This window comes from Protobothrops mucrosquamatus, unplaced genomic scaffold (genome assembly GCF_001527695.2).
Source record: "Protobothrops mucrosquamatus isolate PMUCROS unplaced genomic scaffold, P.Mucros_1.0 scaffold180, whole genome shotgun sequence".
NCBI lineage: Eukaryota > Metazoa > Chordata > Lepidosauria > Squamata > Viperidae > Protobothrops > Protobothrops mucrosquamatus.
The window spans coordinates 566,937-585,611 of NW_015386539.1; the positions used below are offsets into that span (position 1 = coordinate 566,937).

The 18,675-nt window shown below is 50.5% G+C and overlaps 1 protein-coding gene across 1 annotated transcript in view; it reads right to left on the reverse strand.

Annotated features, from left to right (window-relative positions):
- Positions 1 to 17,113: 17,113 nt before the first annotated feature.
- The window catches only part of OSBP2 (oxysterol binding protein 2), a 17,267-nt gene continuing 15,705 nt past the window's right edge, over positions 17,114 to 18,675 (reverse strand). Inside the window, exons 11-13 of the mRNA XM_029283670.1 lie at positions 18,118 to 18,305; positions 17,701 to 17,921; positions 17,114 to 17,256 (exon numbers count right to left, since the gene is read on the reverse strand). Of these exons, the coding sequence (XP_029139503.1) occupies positions 17,114 to 17,256; positions 17,701 to 17,921; positions 18,118 to 18,305 (552 nt within the window). The remainder of the gene's footprint in view (positions 17,257 to 17,700; positions 17,922 to 18,117; positions 18,306 to 18,675) is intronic.

Below are 18,675 nucleotides of genomic sequence, written 5' to 3' on the forward strand. Positions count from 1 at the left end.
ATACACCATAAAGATTAGTCTATTTTTAAATGTCCTGACCATGAGAACCATTAGCCAGTGGAACAGCTTGCCTCCAGAAGTTGTGGGTGCTCCACCGCTTGGTTTTTTTTTTAAGAAGAGCGATCAGCTGGTGGGGAAGCCTGGGATCTGTAGTCCCCCAAATTAGGAAGATGCCTGGCCCGGCCGACCCTTTGCGTGCGACCCCTTCCCTCCTGCCCCTCCGGCTTCCCGGCCCGGCCGAGACCCCCAAGAACTCCCCACGCGCCACGCCCGGAGGGAAAGCGCTCCCCGCGCAGGATCCTCGCCGGGAAGAACCGCCGCGCCCGATCCAGCTGGGGACAAAAGCCGGCCGGCGCGGCGCTTACCCGCCACCCGAGGGGCGCAGCGCCGCGCCCGGCTGGGCACCTGCGCTGGGCACCGGCGGCCGCCTCGCCTCCCTGCGCGGCGGTGGGCAGGCCGAAGGCGGCGGCGGCGGCGAGGGGGGCTCGCAGCCTTAACCCCTGCCTCGCCGCAGGTAGGCAGGCAGGCGGGCCATCCGCACACCGCCCCCGCCTGGCCGCCGGGGAAGGGGAGCCGGCAGGAGCCGCGCCCGGCGCCCGGCTGCTCGCTCGCGGACCGGGACCACCGGGGGGGGGGGGGCTGGGAGCTTTGGGGCCGGGGTCCCGGGAGCCACGCGCGCCCGGCGTCTCGGAGGGAAGCGCGGGGGTCTTTCGCTTCTTCTAGGCAGGGCGGAGGGTTCGTGGAGGGGAGGGAAGGACTCGGCCGTCGCTGCCGCCAAGGGGCCCCCGGGCTTTGGCCAGGCGGGTCGGGGGAACCCCCCACGCGTGGGACGGCGAGGGAGGGTGGCGAGGGAGCGCCCCGCGGTCTGCTCACCTTGGGAAGGAGCGGAGCCCCCAGTTGGGGGACAAGCAGCGGAGCGGCTGGCGTCCCGGGCCATTGCGGCTTTTAGGGGGCTCTGCTTGGAAAGAGGCTGTGGCTGCGAGATCCGGGGGTCAGTGGCGAACTCCGCGAACCGTAGCAACTCGGGCAAGCGAACGGAGCCATCGGAACCGGCCGGGAAGAGCTCCGCTGGTTGCTTGAAGCTCCAACTCGGTCGGCCACTTTGGGGCTTCAGGATGTCACGCAACCCTAGGCGGAAGCTGACGCGCAATTCGCCGCCTGCACCCGGGGCCGCTTGCGAGCGAGTGGCTAGGGGGGAAAAAAGGGTGCTCTTCCCCCAAGGAACTCCTCGGGAGCAAATCCAACTTCAGACGATGCAAGAAGATAGATCCGTTCCGTCGGGGTGGACTAGATGGCCATATGGGGTCCCTGCCGTTTCAGCGGAAGCCTACGGCAACCTGGGCATGCAACCCCAAATAATAGATCCCTAATCTGAAGGTGGAAGTACTCCGATTCCCATCCTGCTATGCGGTTGTGCAAGAAGATGAGAAGGATAGTCCTTCCCATGGGGAAAAACATCAACACTTCCGGGTGTGTCTTGACAACTCAGGCAGAGGAATAACAATAATTACATATTATTATATATTACACTATAAACATGCACATTCTCTATATACATATACATATTCGCCACTATTGCAAGTACACGTATTTATTTTTGTATATACGTACATTTTATACATATACTACTACATATGCATATAATATATATACCGTACCTACGTACGCACATAGTATATAGACATATACTATGCTGATATATCCTGACATCTTAGGTTCTTGCACAGGAAGACCAACACCACCAGCTAAAGAACTCGTAGCTGTGACTTCCCATTGTTGTGTGCATAGTACATTTCAATAAGCATCCTAGGGATTAGGCTGTGTGGCTTCACTCTGCCCCACTTAAGTGTGGCGAGTGATAACCGGAAGGATATGAACCTATGCGTGCTCCTATCTCTAGGAGAAGCTTTTGTGGTGTCCTCTTTGTGGCAGCCTCTCTCCAGGATTAAGGCTGCCACAAAAAGGAGCGGGTCCACTTATTTTCCAAAGCCCCAGAAGGCAAGACAAGAAACAATGGATGGAAATTAATCAGAGAGGGAAGCAACCTGGAATTAAGGAGAAACTTCCTGACAGTGAGAACAATTAACCAGTGGAACGGCTTGCTTTTAGAAGTCGTGGGTGCTCCATCACTGGAGGCTTTTAAGAAGAGACTGGACGGCCAATTGTCTCAAATGTTATGGAGTCTCTTGCTTAAGCAGGGGGTTGGGCTAGAGCACCTCCAAGGCCCCTTCCAGCTCTATTCTGATTGATTGGTTGATTGTCTGGGCAAAGGCAATCCAGGCTCCAGAGTTTTCCTTTTGCTCAGTTGAGAATATCGCCTCTCCCCCCCCCCTCTTTCGGATAACCCCTTCATTCCTGGCAGCCACTTTCCTTCCCCACTTCCAGCTGGATTTCCCTGCTGGTTGGTTCGCTTTGAAGGCAGCCTAGCGCATTAGCCAGCACCGATGCCTCCGTCTGATGTTGCTGGAAGCGGTGGTTTTCTTACCAATTCCAGATTAGAGACATGCTCCAGGACATCACCAACTTGGCATTTTTCAGTTTGAGTTGGAAATTTGGAGACCCCTAAGTATAAATCCAGCATGGGTGATGGGCAGTTGGCCACAGAAGGGTTGATACAAGTAGACTTTGAGATCTTCTGATAACTGGAAATGTTTCTGTCCCATCCTTGGCCAACCATTTTGGCATCTGCAAACCATCTGGGTGCTTGCAATACAGGAGACTTTGAAAAACCCCCTCCCCTCCTGGGGAACCTTCCCCCTTTTACCGTGGAGAAACGTCTTCCTTCTGATCCAGGAGTTGCCAGATTCTTGCAGAAATTGCTGGATAAACATCTGGAAGGGAGACGGGCAGTTGTGAACATTCAAAGTTAGAAGCTGAACTAGAGCTAGAAAAGCTCAACCCTTGTGAATAGGACATGAAGAGCAACAGGGCCTAAAGCCGCGCACAGAAGGCCAGTGTTACATCTAGAGATCTGCTGCCACATTCTGTCCAACATTGCTTCATTGAGCACACAAGTGTGGAAAGCTGCGCTATTTAGAGCACACACTTACAGATCTGTGAAAAAATATTTATCACATCTTTGGGTTTTGCTTGCTGAGAGTAATCCAAGATTCCGGAGGCACCTGTGTTTCATGACTTTACTTGTGGAAATAAATGAAGCCCACAGTAGTATATCAAAAGGACCGGCATGAAGGTCTGATGATATTTGGTGGGAAAGCTATACAAAAATCCAGAAATTCAAATCAGGGGAAATTTTCCTTCCCAGAGATCTGATGAAACTTCTTTGATTCAGCTGCAGACAGTTCTCAGTCAAGGACATCAGAACAGGTATGGATCTGAAGCAGACGGTTCCCATAACAAAGCGGACTTGTGGGTATGGATTACGTAAGACTTTGGAGGTTTGGCTGGGAAAACGATTGTTTAAGTCTATGAACTGGTGTGGGAACCTCAGAGTTAGTTTTTCTTTGACATAACCAAGCAGTGTATTCAATAAACAGTAAGATTTTTCAGAAACGGAATTAACCCGGAGTTTTATTTGGATTCTCGAACTGGATGTTGACACTGAGGTATTTATGACTGTTTTTTTCTGTAGTTTTAATTATCCTGGTTTTATTCATTTTTCTTGAAGGATATATCCATGTAGGCGCATTTACAAGACCAAGTCAAAGTTCATTCTTTGAGGAAAGTGGCAAATGCTGGACTACAATTCTCATAAATGCCAATGGCACCCTCCCTTCCAAACGTCTGGAGGATGGAAATGTCTAGCAGTTGGAATCCAACCCATATGGCTTGGGCAACTAAGATCTAAGTTCTCTTGCGATACTCACCTCTCTGGCTCACGATCCAGTTCCTCCTTCGGTTCGTTGATGGGCATACGGTCTGCTTTGTCTTTTCCATAAGCCACGTTCTTCTTTGCCGCATGCAGCTCGCCAACTCCCTCTTCCGGTGGTGGGCCAAACCTGGGCTTGTCTTTCTCCTGTCTTTCCTTCAACCAGCTGCGCTGCAGAGTGAGGATGTCGTCCATGTGTTCCTGCAAAGAATTTTGTCCGATCAGAAGGGGGCCACTGACAAGAAGTGACTTTCAGTGCTAAGCCTCAGTTCCAGCCAGAATACGTAGTGACCACGACAAAAGGCCTCTCACGGCCCCAACTGGCTGGACTTTTAAGAGGGACTCACGTGAACCAGCTGCTCTTTCAGGCCTTCGAGAACTGACTGACTCTCCAGGCAAAGCTGCTCTTTCTGCTGCCTCAACTCCAGCTCCTGAAGAAGGGAAGAAGTCAAGTGATTACGTGACTTAAGAAGAACCATTGTAAGAGGGTAAACAATAAAGGAAACCGCTAACTTTCTCAGTTCGGGCCTGATAGTCCAAACCAGCACTCGCCTTCTCCCTCTGGATCTGGAAAACGCGCTGTTTTTGCCCCTCAAGCTCGTGGTTGAGGTCCTGGATGTAACTCTGAATTTCCTCCCTCGCCTCTCGCAGGGCCTGGAGGGCAGCGCTGGAGGAGAGAGGAAGACCCTCCCTGGGAAACAAGGAAACAGCCGATGGTGGAATTGGCCTTTTTGCAGTTGTGACATTATGACAGCATTTCAGGGTATCTGCAGGTAGTCCTCCACCTACAACGGTTCGTTTAGTGACTGTTCCGGGTTATCATGGCACCAAAAAAAGGGACTTAGGACCCTTTTTTACCATTGTGACCGTTGCAGCATCCCCGTGATTTACACACAAGTTTCGATGCCTTGCAAAGAGGGCTCAGCCCATTGGCTGGAGGTTGCCTGTTTTGTGAGGAAACAACCAGCTCACAAAAGCACAGCCAACACAGACCAGGCCCTGCCCGCTATTCTACCTGTACAGCAGGTGAGGAAGCAGGACTGCCTTCTCTGGGAGGAGCTCCTGGAGCTGCCGACATGCTAAGACAATCTGGGTGGCCAAGAATTGATCCATCTGCTCAGCCTGGGTCTGAGCTTCCTGCTCCCGGAGGGACAACTGGCTGCATTCTGCTTGCAGATGTTCTCGATCTTCTTCCATCTGTTGTAGCTTCACTCTCGTTTCTTCTTTTTCTTGCATCCTTTCCTGGGTGAAGAAGAAACACCCACGCACCACCCCAAGAACCTGTTTCAGGAACCAGGGAAGCTCAGCAGATGGGTTTCTCACTAACGCAAACAGAGGTAACGCTGGTTGTCATCTTGAAAGCCCTACCTGGCTTGGGTTCGGGTCAACTGCCTTTTTCCAAGGGTCTCCACCCATCTAATTCTAGTCTAGCGAAGAGAAGGACCAAGGGAGACATGATAGCACGGTTCCAATATTTGAGGGGCTGTCACAGAGAGGAGCGGGGGTCAACCTATTTTCCAAAGCACCCAAAGGCCAAACAAAGAACAATGGATGGAAACTGACCAAGGAGAGATTCAGCCTAGAAATAAGGAGAAATCTTCTGACAGTGAGGACAATCAACCAATGGAGCAGATTGCCTTCAGAAGTTGTGGGAGCTTCATCACTGGAAGCTTTCAAGAAGAGACTGGACTGCCATCTGTCAGAAATGGTGTAGCGTCTCCTGCTTGGGCGTGGGGTTGGACTAGATGACCTGCAAGGTCCCTTCCAACTCTGTTATTCCACTCTATTCTAAGGTGCCTTAGTGCGGATCACTGCCTTTTTGGAAGATTCCGAAGCCCATCGTGCTGTTGAAATTGGACAGCAAAGCAGTCATGACAACGCAAGTGTGGGAAAACAGATGGACTACTACAAAGCCAAATGTCTCTTCGCAACCCACAGGCTCTGTTCCTGTGGGTGGGTTGTTGCCTCACCTGGTCCAGCTCCTCCCGCAGCCTCTGGAGAGCTTCGTCTTTTTCCTTCTGCAGCCCAACCTGGAGTTCTTCCAGGCTGGCTCGTCTCTCCTCTTCCAGCAAACGGGTCTGGTTCTCCAAGCCTTCAATCTTCTGAAACACAGAATGCCCAGATGGGCTGTTCTCACTCCTGCCTTGCTGTCCCAAGGGCTCTTTGGCTGGCTACCCCAAGGAGCCAAGGGGGGGCGGGAGGTGCCTGGTTCTCCACCAAATTCAGGCAACCATGACTGCAGACCTCCTGCCCCCATCAGGGATGGTCCTCATCAGGTAGGTGTCAGGCACAAGGAACCGGAACGAAACTGTAAATTGATCAGAGTAGTTTCTTCATTGTTGTTTGCCTATTTACAAGAATCTTGCCAGACTAACTATACTCTCTTGGGAACAAGCAAACAAAGGATTCAAGGATCTTAAGGAGGGTCTGGCCTCTGACTCTTCCTCCCCCCGTAGGGATTCCAAGCTCGCCGGTCTCTTTACTTCAACCCCTACTCTAGCTGGAGATTCCACCACATAGGTGGAAGAATTAAGAAGGACTACTAGCCCAAAATAAGTAAGGCTGAACTCCCAACATTTTTTTTATTATTAAAGGAGCCGTTCAGGCAGCCTCTTCCAGAGTTGTGTGACCCTCTTCTTCCCAGAATGCAAACTGTCAAGAATGAAACTTTGGTAGCTCACCCGACGGAGGTCAGCCTCTGCATCCCGCAAAGCACTGCTGAGTTTCCTTTCTTTCTCCAGGGCTCTCTGGAGATCCACCCGCCTCTTCCGGTCCTGTTCCCGCAGGGACTCCCACTGCATCTGGAGCACTGCCCGGGCATGGGCTTCCCATTTCTTCTGCTCCTGGACCAGTGAGTTCTGCACCTGGGAAGGACACACAAGTGGGCAGCAAATCAGTCGCATGAGGTGGGGCCCAGGATGGGCTAAAGAGTCTTCCAGCCTTGGGGACTTTTAAGATGGGTGGACGTCAATTCCCAGAATTCCCCAGCCAGCAGCCAAGGTTGAAAGATGCTGGGCTAGAAGTGGAATGCTGCGTCCAGTTTTGGTCATGATCACAATGTAAAAAAGATGCTGAGACTCTAGAAAGAGTGCAGAGAAGAGCAGAGATTCTGTGACCAAAGGGGCTAATGAGGAAGAAAGTGGGAACACGGCCCAAGAGCCGACCTACCATCTCCTTGGCCTCTACCTTCAGGGCTGCTGCCTGCTGCTGCATGGCTTCCTGCTGCCGGATGGCTTCTGCCTCTCGCTCCTGGATGGAAAGGAAGGGGGATTCAGACAACAGGTTCAATCCAGGTTAAGAAAACATAATGGCTATATTATGCACCTAATAAGCTTTGCTGAAGTGGTTCAGATTCCCCCGCGAAGATGCGAAGAGAATGGCTGGGCTCCCAGCTCTGTTCTGATCAATTAATATTAATCTTTCCAAATTACATCGCCGATTGCCCTTACTTCTCAAATATCGCCCTTTTCCTTTCTCTCAGCTTAATCATAATTCGCCTTTTTATCTCTGATACAGGTACTCCTTGGACTAGAGGACCTCCAAGGTCCCTTCCAACTCTTCTGTTCTATTCTATTCTATTCTATTCTATTCTATTCTATTCTATTCTATTCTACTCTACTCTACTCTACTCTACTCTACTCTACTCTACTCTACTCTACTCTACTCTATTCTATTCATCTACCTTTATGATCTTTTGTAGATCTTCAATTTCCTTCTGGAAAGTGTCAGTTTGCTCCCGGAGAGCGCTGCCTTTAGCCTCTTCTGAGCTTTCAACATGCTGAAAAACAGAAGGAGAAAAAATTAAAACCGGCTCGGCCACTCTTTACGAGGTCAGCTGCCAAGAGCTTCCCTTCTGTCTTTTGAGGGCCAATCTTTTCTCTGGCTTCCATCCCTTTCCACAGCCTCTCCACAACCTCTCGCAATTCCCGGAGACGCAAGATCCCATGTGGATACCTCTTGTAAAGCCTGCTTCTTCTCCAGCTGCATCTCTTCCCTTAGCTTGCAGAGCTCTTTCTCCTGGCAAGAAGAAAAAAAGGGGGAGAAAAAAATTACTTACGCATTCACTCTACCTACATCCCCTTTAATGTCTCCCAAACCTTTGGATACGAAGCTCTGCCCAATTCTAGGACATTTAGCAGAGCAGAAAGGAAGCCAGGAACCCCCCATCCTTGCTAAGGAAGCATAAATGCATGGCCAAGGAAGGATGAAGAAAACCTTTTCCCGGAAGGCCTCCTGCTGGAGCTGCTTCAGCTGTTGCTGGTGTTCCTCTTTTAGGCTCCTGACAATACCGTCCAGGGCCTCCTTTTCCGCCTCCAAGACCGACAGGGTCTTCTGCATCCTTGCTATTTCCAGGTCCTTTTTGGACAGCAGAGCCTGCAAAACCAAAATCCTCAGTTCTGCTTCTAGATCTGAGGTCCACCTTGCAAACAAGGTCAGGTCCTCTTGTTGTTGAGCTCACTCCCAGTTCAGGAAAACCCTGAATAAACCACCAGCTCTAAGCAACCAATTTTCTGAAATTGACGGTTAGTATCTTGGATGGCTGTCAATCATTCCAAGCGGGGGGTCTCCAGTGGGATCTCCTTACCTCCTGGAGCTGCTTGGTCTTCTCACCGGCCATTTCCTCCATGGAGGACAACAAGGTTCTAGAACTCTTCAGCTGGAGCTTCAGAGACGAGAGCTGGTCCTCTAAGCAGCGCACTTGGTCCTTCAGCTCTTCTCGCTCACTGACCAGTCGAGAGACCTAAGAGTTTTGTTTACAGAAAAGTAGATGACGAAATTTATCCTAAATAAATCAAAGCAGGATGAGTGGCTGCGACTTCTATTCTATTCTATTCTATTCTATTCTATTCTATTCTATTCTATTCTATTCTATTCTATTCCATTCCTATTCCTATTCCTATTCCTATTCCTATTCCTATTCCTATTCCTATTCCTATTCCTATTCCTATTCCTATTCTTTCATTCAGGGGAAGAGAAATGACTCGCTAGCATTGACGCATTTTCAGAATATTTGACACTCCAAGCTGAAAGGTGATCTGAGGAAATGTTTTCTAAGGATTGAAAAAAAAATGGGACCTGGGGGACCCTGCAGCTTGTGGATGCTCCCCTCTGATAGTCCTCTCTTAAAGGTAGTGGCAGGGGATGTTTCTGGCTGAAGGGAAGAGAGAAATCCCCCCCAGGTGTGCATCCTTCCTCACCTCCACCTGCACAGCCCCATACTGCCTGCCCTGCCACCTGAGCATGCTCAGTTCTTGCTCCAGTTCCACGACCTCCTTCAGGCAGACCTCCTGCTTATATTCCAGCAGCCCCAGATCAGCCCTGCAGCAGGACGGAAGGACATTAACAGAATAGTAAAATAACAGGGTTGGAAGGGACCTTGGAGGTCTTCTAGTCCAGCCCCAGCCATGTTTACCACGTTGTCGTTTTGGCAATGGATCTCAAATATCTACCTCGGGGTTGTCCTACACTTATAGTAAATATTGGCGGATTAATACCTGGCCTTCTCCACTTTCTTCTGATGTTCTTCCATTTGCAACTCCAGCCTCCTCGCCAGCTCCTGGCGCTCCTGTAGGGCTTCCTGAAATGTTTCCAGCTCCAGAGCCGCACGCTGGGAGGAGAATGAGGAGGAGGAGGAGAAGGTGAGGTAGGAGGAGGTCTTCTCAGGATAGCTGACCTCTGCTCTCCTCGGTGGGACTCGAATGTTTGATGTGGTTCTTCTGGCCCTTTGCCAGGATGACTGAGGCTCTCCAATGATCAACCGGTGCTTTGAGCTTCTACTGAAGCTCTGTCTCTGTTCAGAAGATTGCTCTAGTCCTTTTCCTCCTCGCTCCAATCCCAGGAATCCACTTTTCCTGGAATCCACTTTTCCCCCTTCTTCTCTCGAGCTCTGGAGCCTGGCTTGAAGATTCCTCTTCCATGTTTGGCCTCCCCTTCCTGCCTCCGTTCCACTGAAGCTCTTGGCTGAGCAGTTCTTGACTCCGTGTTGAGTAAGAGATGCCATGTTCTTGAGTCCTTCTTGAGGAAGACCCCGGAGTGGCCGTTCTCTGGAAGGGGGAGCCGATTCTTGGCTCCGTTTCTCCTTGGACGCTTCTGCTGGCCACCGCTTGCTTGTCGGCTCCCATCTGTGAGAATCCAAAGCAGGATGGAGAGATCTGAAAGGTGGACAAGGACCAGCCATCTCAGGCAGGATGGTGGCCTTGGATGTTGGTGGCCTCACATCTCTGGGGCCTAATGCGAGACCAGAAACAGCCTCATCCTCATCGGAGCTCAGCCCCAGATCCACCAAGCCTTTGTGGAACTCATCAGCCAAGTCTTCGGTGCAAACGGAGTCTGATCTGCTCGGGGCCTCCTTTGAGTCAGGGAGGTACAGCAGCTGCCTTCTGTGGTCCATCTCCCGAGAGGACATGTCTCCATCCCCACCTGCGTTGGTCTTGCCTGGATCTGCTGTCCTAGAAGTGGCCTCGGTTTCACCCAGGCCGAGAGGACCATCCCAGCTGCTTCCCTTGATCCTTGGTCCAGGTCCCTGTAAGGCAAGAGTAGCAGGTTAGGGGGGTATTTCACAAGGAGGACAGGCTAGAAACGGCCAAGAGGAACAGATTTCAGAAGATGATGCAGAACGTATAGGTTCTCCTGCTTGAGCAGAGGGCTGGACTACAAGTCCCTTCTAGCCCGAGATCTTTGAATCTTCAAGAGGGCTGAAAGATCTAGAGAAGGTTAAGGTAGGTAACCCCTGATGCTCTGCAAATGTTTGGGCAGACAGGGTGGCTGTGGCTGATGAGGTCCAAAACATCTGGACAACACACACCCGACACATCAGCAGTATTCACAATCTATTATAAAAAACAAAAATAATCTATTCGCAAATTTTAAACAATGGTTGTTGGGTGCTCTGTGACTATAGAAAACTGTAGCTTATTTTACAATCATGCTTAGATGCTCTATGGCTTAGCACATTTTTAAATCCAAACCCTGGGATGGCGAAATTGTTAGGGATGCCCTAGGCAGGGGTTGGCTATTTAGATGATCTCCAAGGCCCCTTCAGCTCTTTTCATCCTGTGATGTAGACCCAACAAAGAAATGCACGTTCCTCCATCTAGCTTGATTTAATTTCCTGGCATTAGCTGGGCAGAGACTCAGCTCTGCAAGCATGCAGGGCATGGGGTGAGGTGGGCAGGACAGGCCTTCCTTGAGCAGATATGACTCTTGAGACTTTTGCATTCCAAGTTCTAGGAAGGACTCTTCACCTAAACCTTTCAAAGACCAGTTGGACTGCAATGGGCAAAGCTGTCTCCCCTGGCAAGCTAGGTACCAACCTAGGTGTCAGATCTTGAGGCACAGACAGCAAGGTGTGGCTGACCTACCTGCATGGGGTTGAGCTGAGCGTCGATGCGATCCAGCAGGAAATCACAGTGACCCTTGGTCCAGGGGTGCAACCTCTTTACCAGAGGGACAGCGGTCTCTCTCATCACTTCTGAGGAAGCAGAAAACCTGGCTCAAAAGAGTAACTGCGAGAGGGATCTCGGAGTCCTAGTGGACGATCCCTTAAATAGGAGCCATCCGTGTGCGGCAGCAGCCCAAAAAGCCAACGCAGTCCTAGGCTGCATTAACAGAGGGATAGAATCACGATCACTTGAAGGGTTAATACCCCTTTACAATGTGTTGGCAAGGCCACAGGTGGAATGCAGCATCCAGTTTTGGTCGCCACGGTTATCTGTTCTGGACTGCCAGAATCCAGAAGATCACTCGATGGCCGAAGCGAACTTTTGCTGCTTTCCAGTGGCACTAATACACGGTGCAGCTAATGGGCAAAGTCTATCTTAGGAAGCCCGGCATCCTGAGTGGGTACGTAGGAGCACAGATGCCGCTTTGGGGGGGCAAGGATCGCTCGGCCTTCATGCCAAAACTGCCCTTCGGCTGGACCCAACTTCCTTCGGCCACCCCACTCCGTATCCCAGCCAGTCTTTCCCCCACTTAGAACTGGGCAGGGGTATTAACAGCGCAAGTGCGAGTGGATCCGATTCTCTGGGCTGCGCGAACTTTTCTTCAGGATGGAGGGGGCAGAGACGCAAGCGGGGAAATGCCCCAAGTGGGAGACCCAGCAAAGACTCGAGAGGCTCCCGCGACTCACCAACTGCCCGCTCGGCCGCGCGCGGGCGGCTCCTCCCGCTCGGCCCGGTGGAAGCTTCGTTTGCAGCCGTGGAACGTCCCGGGCCGGGGTTGCCTAGCTACCCTGGAACGCGGAGCAGCTCCGGCGCTCCCATTGGCGGAGAGTCTCATCCGTTGCCTAGGGACGCCACAGACGGCGGACTCTCGGAAAGGGGCGGCGGGAAGCCACGTGTGACTGCAGGGGGAGCTGTCCCTGCAGGATCCCCCCCCCCCCCCAAGACTGGATGCTGGAAGAAACACCCCGGAACTTGGGGAAAGTTGGAAGGATGAGGAAACGTTCTCTTGGGGTTTTCCTGCAGGAAGCAGAAATCGTGGAAGAAGGAACTTTGCATTCAGCAAACATGAATCCGTACTGTCACCTGTCGTCCATCCATCCATCCACCCCCCACCTACCTACCTACCTACAATCTATCATCTATTTACGGTACCTACCTACCTTATTCTCCATCCATCTACCCATCCACCCTATTCTCCATCCACCCACTCACCCACCCATCTTATTCTCCACCCACCCACCCACCCACCCACCCATCCATCCATCCATTCACCCATCTTATTCTCCATCCACCCATCCACTCACCCATCTTATTCTCCATCCATCCATCCACCCACCCACCCATTATCCATCCATCCATCCATCCATCCATCCATCCATCCATCCATCCATCCAAGCATTATTTGATATCCAATAAGGCATGAAAGCTCTTTCTTACTTCCTTTCTCACAAACCCTACTTCCACTGAAATAGGCCTTGAAAAAGACAAGCCAAGCACGAAAATCCCTGTATCTTTTATTGTTAACATAATTAAAGCTGAACTGAGAGAAAGAGACAGGAAAACATCACATCAGCTCAGATTTTTACAATGTAAGAGGATCAGGAAAAAAATGCTACAGTTTGTGGCTCTGATTTTTGGAAGATTCGTGTGGGGGGGGGGAGGAGAGGGATGCTGGAGATACACAGGTGATCCTGTTGAAGAGGAGATCCTTGCAACGTGGCCTGAATTGCTTTGAATGTCCAGTGCATGTGTCCATTCCAGGACATGCTGCATTGTCTAATGAGGGAGAGCAGGGCCGTTGCAAAATACGCCCATAGCTGGACACGGAACAGGCACCTGAAGACACAATGACCAAATCCATGTTTCTTCAATGTAGGTTTCCTATCCCATAATAATCTCCGGACAAATTGGTTAAGCCCATGTTTCTCACCCTTGGCCACTTTACGATCTGGGGGGCCTTCAACGCCCAAAACTCCCTAGCCAATGCAGGGCGTTGAAGTCCTCCAGATCTTACAAAGTTATCAAGGTTGAAAAACATTGGGCTAAAGGATTGGGTGTTGTCATTTTACGGAACACAGATTAAAACCCAGAGACAAGCAGAATAACAGAGTAACAGAATGGCAGAGTTGGAAGGGACCTTAGAGGTCTTCTAGTCCAACCCCCTGCTCAGGCAGGAGATCCTATATTATTCTGGACAAAAAAAACTGTCCAATCTCTCCTTAAAAAGCTCCAGTGGATTTAATTTATTTTGTTTATTTGTAAATTTTCAAAATTGCCTTGAATTTAAAAAGTCCTTAGGCACTGTACCAAGAGCTTTGTTCTGAAGGACCACAAAAACCTCATACGGCAGGGACGATGCTGGCTGCCCCACACCGTTATAACAGAATAACAGAGTTGGAAGGGACCTTGGAGGTCTTCTAGTCCAACCCTCTGCTCAAGCAGGAGACCCTATACCATTTTGGACAAATGGCTGTCCAGTCTCTTCCTAAAAGCCTCCAGTGATGGGAGCACCCACAGCAAGGCTACATTTTTAAACCAGGAAATATGAGCTTTAAAGAAACTAAAGAAATGATTTTTTTCCCTAAATTAAGAGACTTTGGCACGCATACAGTTCAAACATATCAGGAAAATTCCTTTTTTGTGCCATCATTCTTCATTTTTTCCCCCCAGGATCTCCCCCCCTTTTTTAAAGAGAAAAACTTCCCAGGAGCACATAACTTTAAGTAAAGTTTACAATCCGCTTCCACTGCTTATTGGCTTTTGCTACTGCAGGTGGCACATGCTGTTGGTGAGCCATCCACACAACCTTTGTTTCACTGTTGCAAGCCAATGCACAAAGGTTTTCAAACAAACCCTGGCTTGGAAAAACTCCAGCCTGGGCTCTATCAAGGTCTTCAGGAATCTTGACACCATCCTCAAGCTGATGCTTTCCAGATGTGTTGGCCTACCCTACCAGCTTCCATCATTCCTATCATTCCCAGCCGGAGTTCCGGTTGATGCCGGGGAAACCCAAGAAGCTCAACACATTCAGAGAACACCAAGTTGTTTCTTTTGGAGAGCATAACCTTAGAATCAAATTTTGTCTACAGCAACATTCTTCAACCTCAATAACTTCAAGAGATATGGACTTCAACTCCCAGAAGTCCCCAGCTAGGGAATTCTGGGAGTTGAAGTCCGTATCTTTTGAACTGGCTGAGGTTGTAGAAGTTTGGCCCACCAAATTTGTTCTGACTTTGGTTCTGGAACAAATGACACCCCACAAAAATACCATCAGTCACACTTTGGCCACTATCCGTCAGGCTATTTTTGTGCACGGATCCTGAATTCCATAGGATGCAGCACAGCTTGTAGGTCTTATCCCACTATTTAATTTTACTTAAGGAAAAAAAAGAGGGGGTGGAATAGGAGGAGGCCATTGTACCCTGAAAGGATCAAAAACGCGTTGAACACATTTGTACTATAAAAAGATTCGGACAGAGAGACTCCGTCTTCATTTCTTTTGTTTCTTCTAGTTACATACCCATATAAATTTAAACAAAATAATTTTATATATATTTGTGTACATATATATTATATATATAATACATATAAATTAGAAACAAATAAATAGAGATTAAAGGTACACTGCCATCAGCGGTGAGAGTACACTGATGTTCAGGCGCTATTGTTATTCCGTATACAAGGTGTGTGTCTGTGTGTGTATGGGCCTAGCTACGATATGTGAGTGTGTAATGGGTCCTCCAGGATAGGGGATGTGGGGACTCGGCCAGTGTTATCCCACGTGGACCTTGCCGTGCTTTTAGCACTCTGGAAGCCAGGAGGCAAGACCCCTTAGGAAACCCCCCCCCATTATTGCTTGTTTTTGTCCCCCAGGAGAGAAATGGGCCACTTCTCAGTGAGTGCTGATGAGATGCCACCTTCGGTGGGGAGGGGCTGTTTCCGCACAACAGCAGGATGTGCTCGGGGTCCTTTAGTTGCCTGTCCTGTTGGACTCAAGGTGGGGGGGGGCTTCTCCAAGCCCCAGCTGTTCAGGGCCCCAGAAGCAGTCTGGCCCTGGGGGATGATCAGCTGGACAACCGGGAAGAGGAACCAGTACGGCAGGAATCCTCACCTATAAGAGGGGAGGACTTCAACTCCCAGAATTCCTCTGGCTAGCCATGCTGAGGTTGAGAATCACTGGATCTGGCACCCTGGACTGGGGCAGAGCAGGGCCAGCACAGAGAGCAATGTGCTAAGGGTCCTAATGCACCACCACTACCATCACCAGCAGCAGCCAGTGCCCCCCAGGTTGACGGGGACTGCAGTCCCCAGAATCCCCCTGCCAGCAGAGATGCCAGCAAGGCCTGTCCACGGGAGCAGCGGGTGGAGCTACGTCTCCTGTGGAGAAAGAGAAACGGGAGCATATCTCAATGTAACCGGCTGCGCCTGGGATGTTGGCTATGGAGGTAGCTAGGCTGGTGACCGCGGGATGCCTGAGCTGACCAGAACCAAGAGGGGATTTTGCTGGCCCGCTCTTCGATCTTCTACCCTTGCCAGTTTCCTCTCCTTCATCTGAGGAAGAGAATCTGAAACGGCAAGAGGGTTCTCTGTTTGTGTGTGCGTGCATGCACAGATGTGCTTTCTGCACACATGGAGCCAGCTGCGTTGCAAAGGTGATTTTTGCCCAGGGCATCCCAGAGCAGGCTGAGCATTCATCCAGCCTGCAATGCTCTAAACCCAAATATCCCACGTTAGTGATGGGGACCTGGCTAGCAGGACAGCACAAACTAACCAGCTTCGCCGGAAAGGCGAAAACGGGCCATGATTCAAGCGATGGGGAATGCTGAGTGTTTGATCCTCGCCTACGCTCCCGTGCAGAGCTGTCCGAAGCAAATGAAGGAAAAAAGCAACCGGGAGGTCGGAGAAGCCAAGGTTTTTGCTGTGGCTGCCTTCCCTGTTCTCCAAATGTTGAAAAAACAAAGAGAAAAATCTTAAAAATCCTTCCAGGAAACACAGCTGGGCTAGGAGGGTAAAGAACAATTTCTCCATCGTTGTGTTTAACACATCTTCAAAATCAAAAGTCAGCTCACTCTCCACCACATTTCCAGACTGGGGGCTGCAAAGAAAACTCAATCCTGGACAGAATCAGGGTTTGAATCCCTCCCTACCCTGGAGAAGGACAGACTTCTTCCAAAGAGCTAAAGAAAGAAGATTGGTCCCCCACTCCGCCCTAGAGAATTTCGAGGGTCCCCCAAGAGGGTATATGGAGCTGCCTGAAGCTTGGGGGAACGGGGATTATCTGCAGATTAAAAGTAGGGTTAATTCCCATGTGGCAATGAGAAATCAGAGGGCAGAAAAACACTCACCATTTCCAATAAAAGAGGTGCATCTTTGGAACTCAGAGCCCTGGTTAGTGAAACCGAGGCCTTGAAAGAGAAGTTAACTGCCACCCGAGGCAGGTTTAAAAAAAAAAAAAAACCAGAGGGGGAAAAAAAAAACCCTAGCAAACAAACAAACAAAAAAACACCACCCCATCCCACTGTGTCTCAAATCCTAATTGGTAAGCTTAAAAAAGTCACTTAAAAAAATCATATGCCATTTTATTAGTGCATAAAAATAGCTTTTGGAATCCCTGTTTGGTTTGTCTTGTCTTACTCTTTGTTTGTTTGTTTGTTTTTCTTTGCTTGCATTTTTTTTGTTTTTTCAATTCGGGATTTATTTGAATCTCTGCGTGTTTCTCCGAAAGGCGGCTGGGGTGGGAGGGAGGGGGGAGGGCAGGAGACCACCCAGAGGGGCTCAGCTACCGGCCCTTCCATCCCGCCACGGATGCAGAGGCTTCGCACCCGGCACCCACGAGCTCAGCTCAGAAGATGCTGGGACACTGGCTCCAGTCCTGCTTCTCTTTGCTCTCCCAGTAACCGCCCTTGTAGACGCACATCAGCTCCCCCGTCACCGGGTCCACCTTCCTCTCAAACCACATTGGGATGTAGCCCTTGTAGTCCTTGCCTGCAAAAAAAGCGGGGGGGGGGACAGGAAAAACACGCCCCACACAGGTTTTGGTGCTGACACGGCAGAGATTCTCACCAACTGTCTGGGACAGGGGTGGGGAACCTTGGCTCTTGTATGACTCGTGGACTTCAACTCCCAGAATTCCTGAGCCAGCATGGGGGAACTATGGCCCCTTCATGACTCGTGGACTTCAACTCCCAGAATTCCTGAGCCAGTGGGGAACCTTGGCTCTTTTATGACTTGTGTCCCCCCCCCCAGCCTCATATTCCTTCATGTGAAGAGAAACTTAAGGATCCCTATGTAGATTTTGGATTTCATCTCCCACCTGCCCAGCCACCAGGGCTATAAGGAGGGATCGATGGGACGTGTAGTCCAAAAACATCCTTCCTTGTAACCCAGCCGAGAGACCGGCTGATCTCAAGGGTGGTTTCTTTCCGGTACCTTCTGCCAGCGCTTCGGCTGCCTCGATTTCCCGCTGCCGGCGCACGGCCCGTTGCTTCTCTTCTAAGCGTTGTTTCTCCATGTTGGCCTCGTCCCATTTGCCGTTCTCCATCAGCTGCTGGTCAGGCCTCAGGCGGCTATCCGTGGGAGCGACGCCTTCTTCCGGCTCGTTGAGGGTCAGCGCCAGTTTGGAGAAGAAGTACATGTTTTCGGCGTTCTCCCTGGAGACGGACGAGCCGGGACTGGACTTAGAAAAGGGGTGGCTGGCACCGGCAGGTGCTTCCCTGTGTGGTGCCGGCATTTGGTCTTCTACGTTCGTGGAGCCCCCATAATAATCTGGGCCTTCGCCGCCGCCTCAGAATGGCCAATCCCACAGCTGGCCAACCCTTAAGCCCCAAGCCTGTTGGGAGGACTCACGGGAGGGGATATTTCATCCACAGGACCTTTGGGGACAAGGTCTGGTAGACCGTTTTCGGAAGCTTGCCTTCCGAAATGGAGTTTCCCTGGCTGGTTTCAATGATCTTTGAACACTCCATCTTCTCGTCCCATGTGCCGGACATGACGTAGCGCTCATTGCCATCGGCATCCATCACCACCCCCGTCACCTGGGAAGGAAAACCAGAAAGAGGAGGGTCCGTGGGGGGCTGACAGCCCCACCAGGTAGAAATCAACTCTACGGGTAGCCTACAATGACTTCGACTGAGATGGGATAACACAGGGTATCTTAACCTCGGCAACTGGAAGGTGGGTGGACTTTAACTCCCAGAATTCCCCAGCCAGTTGTGCCGAGTTGATTTGTTATTGCAACAGCCACATCTGGGCTCAAAGTATTTACAGCCAAATCCAGCTCCTGCCCTTTCACATAGTCCCTATAAACAATTTCCCTTTGTTACTGGAACCGTCTGCTTTTCTTCCACACCTGCTTCAGTGTCCTTGGAAATACCTCAGGCTTTCACAGTAGTCAGCAGATTTGAC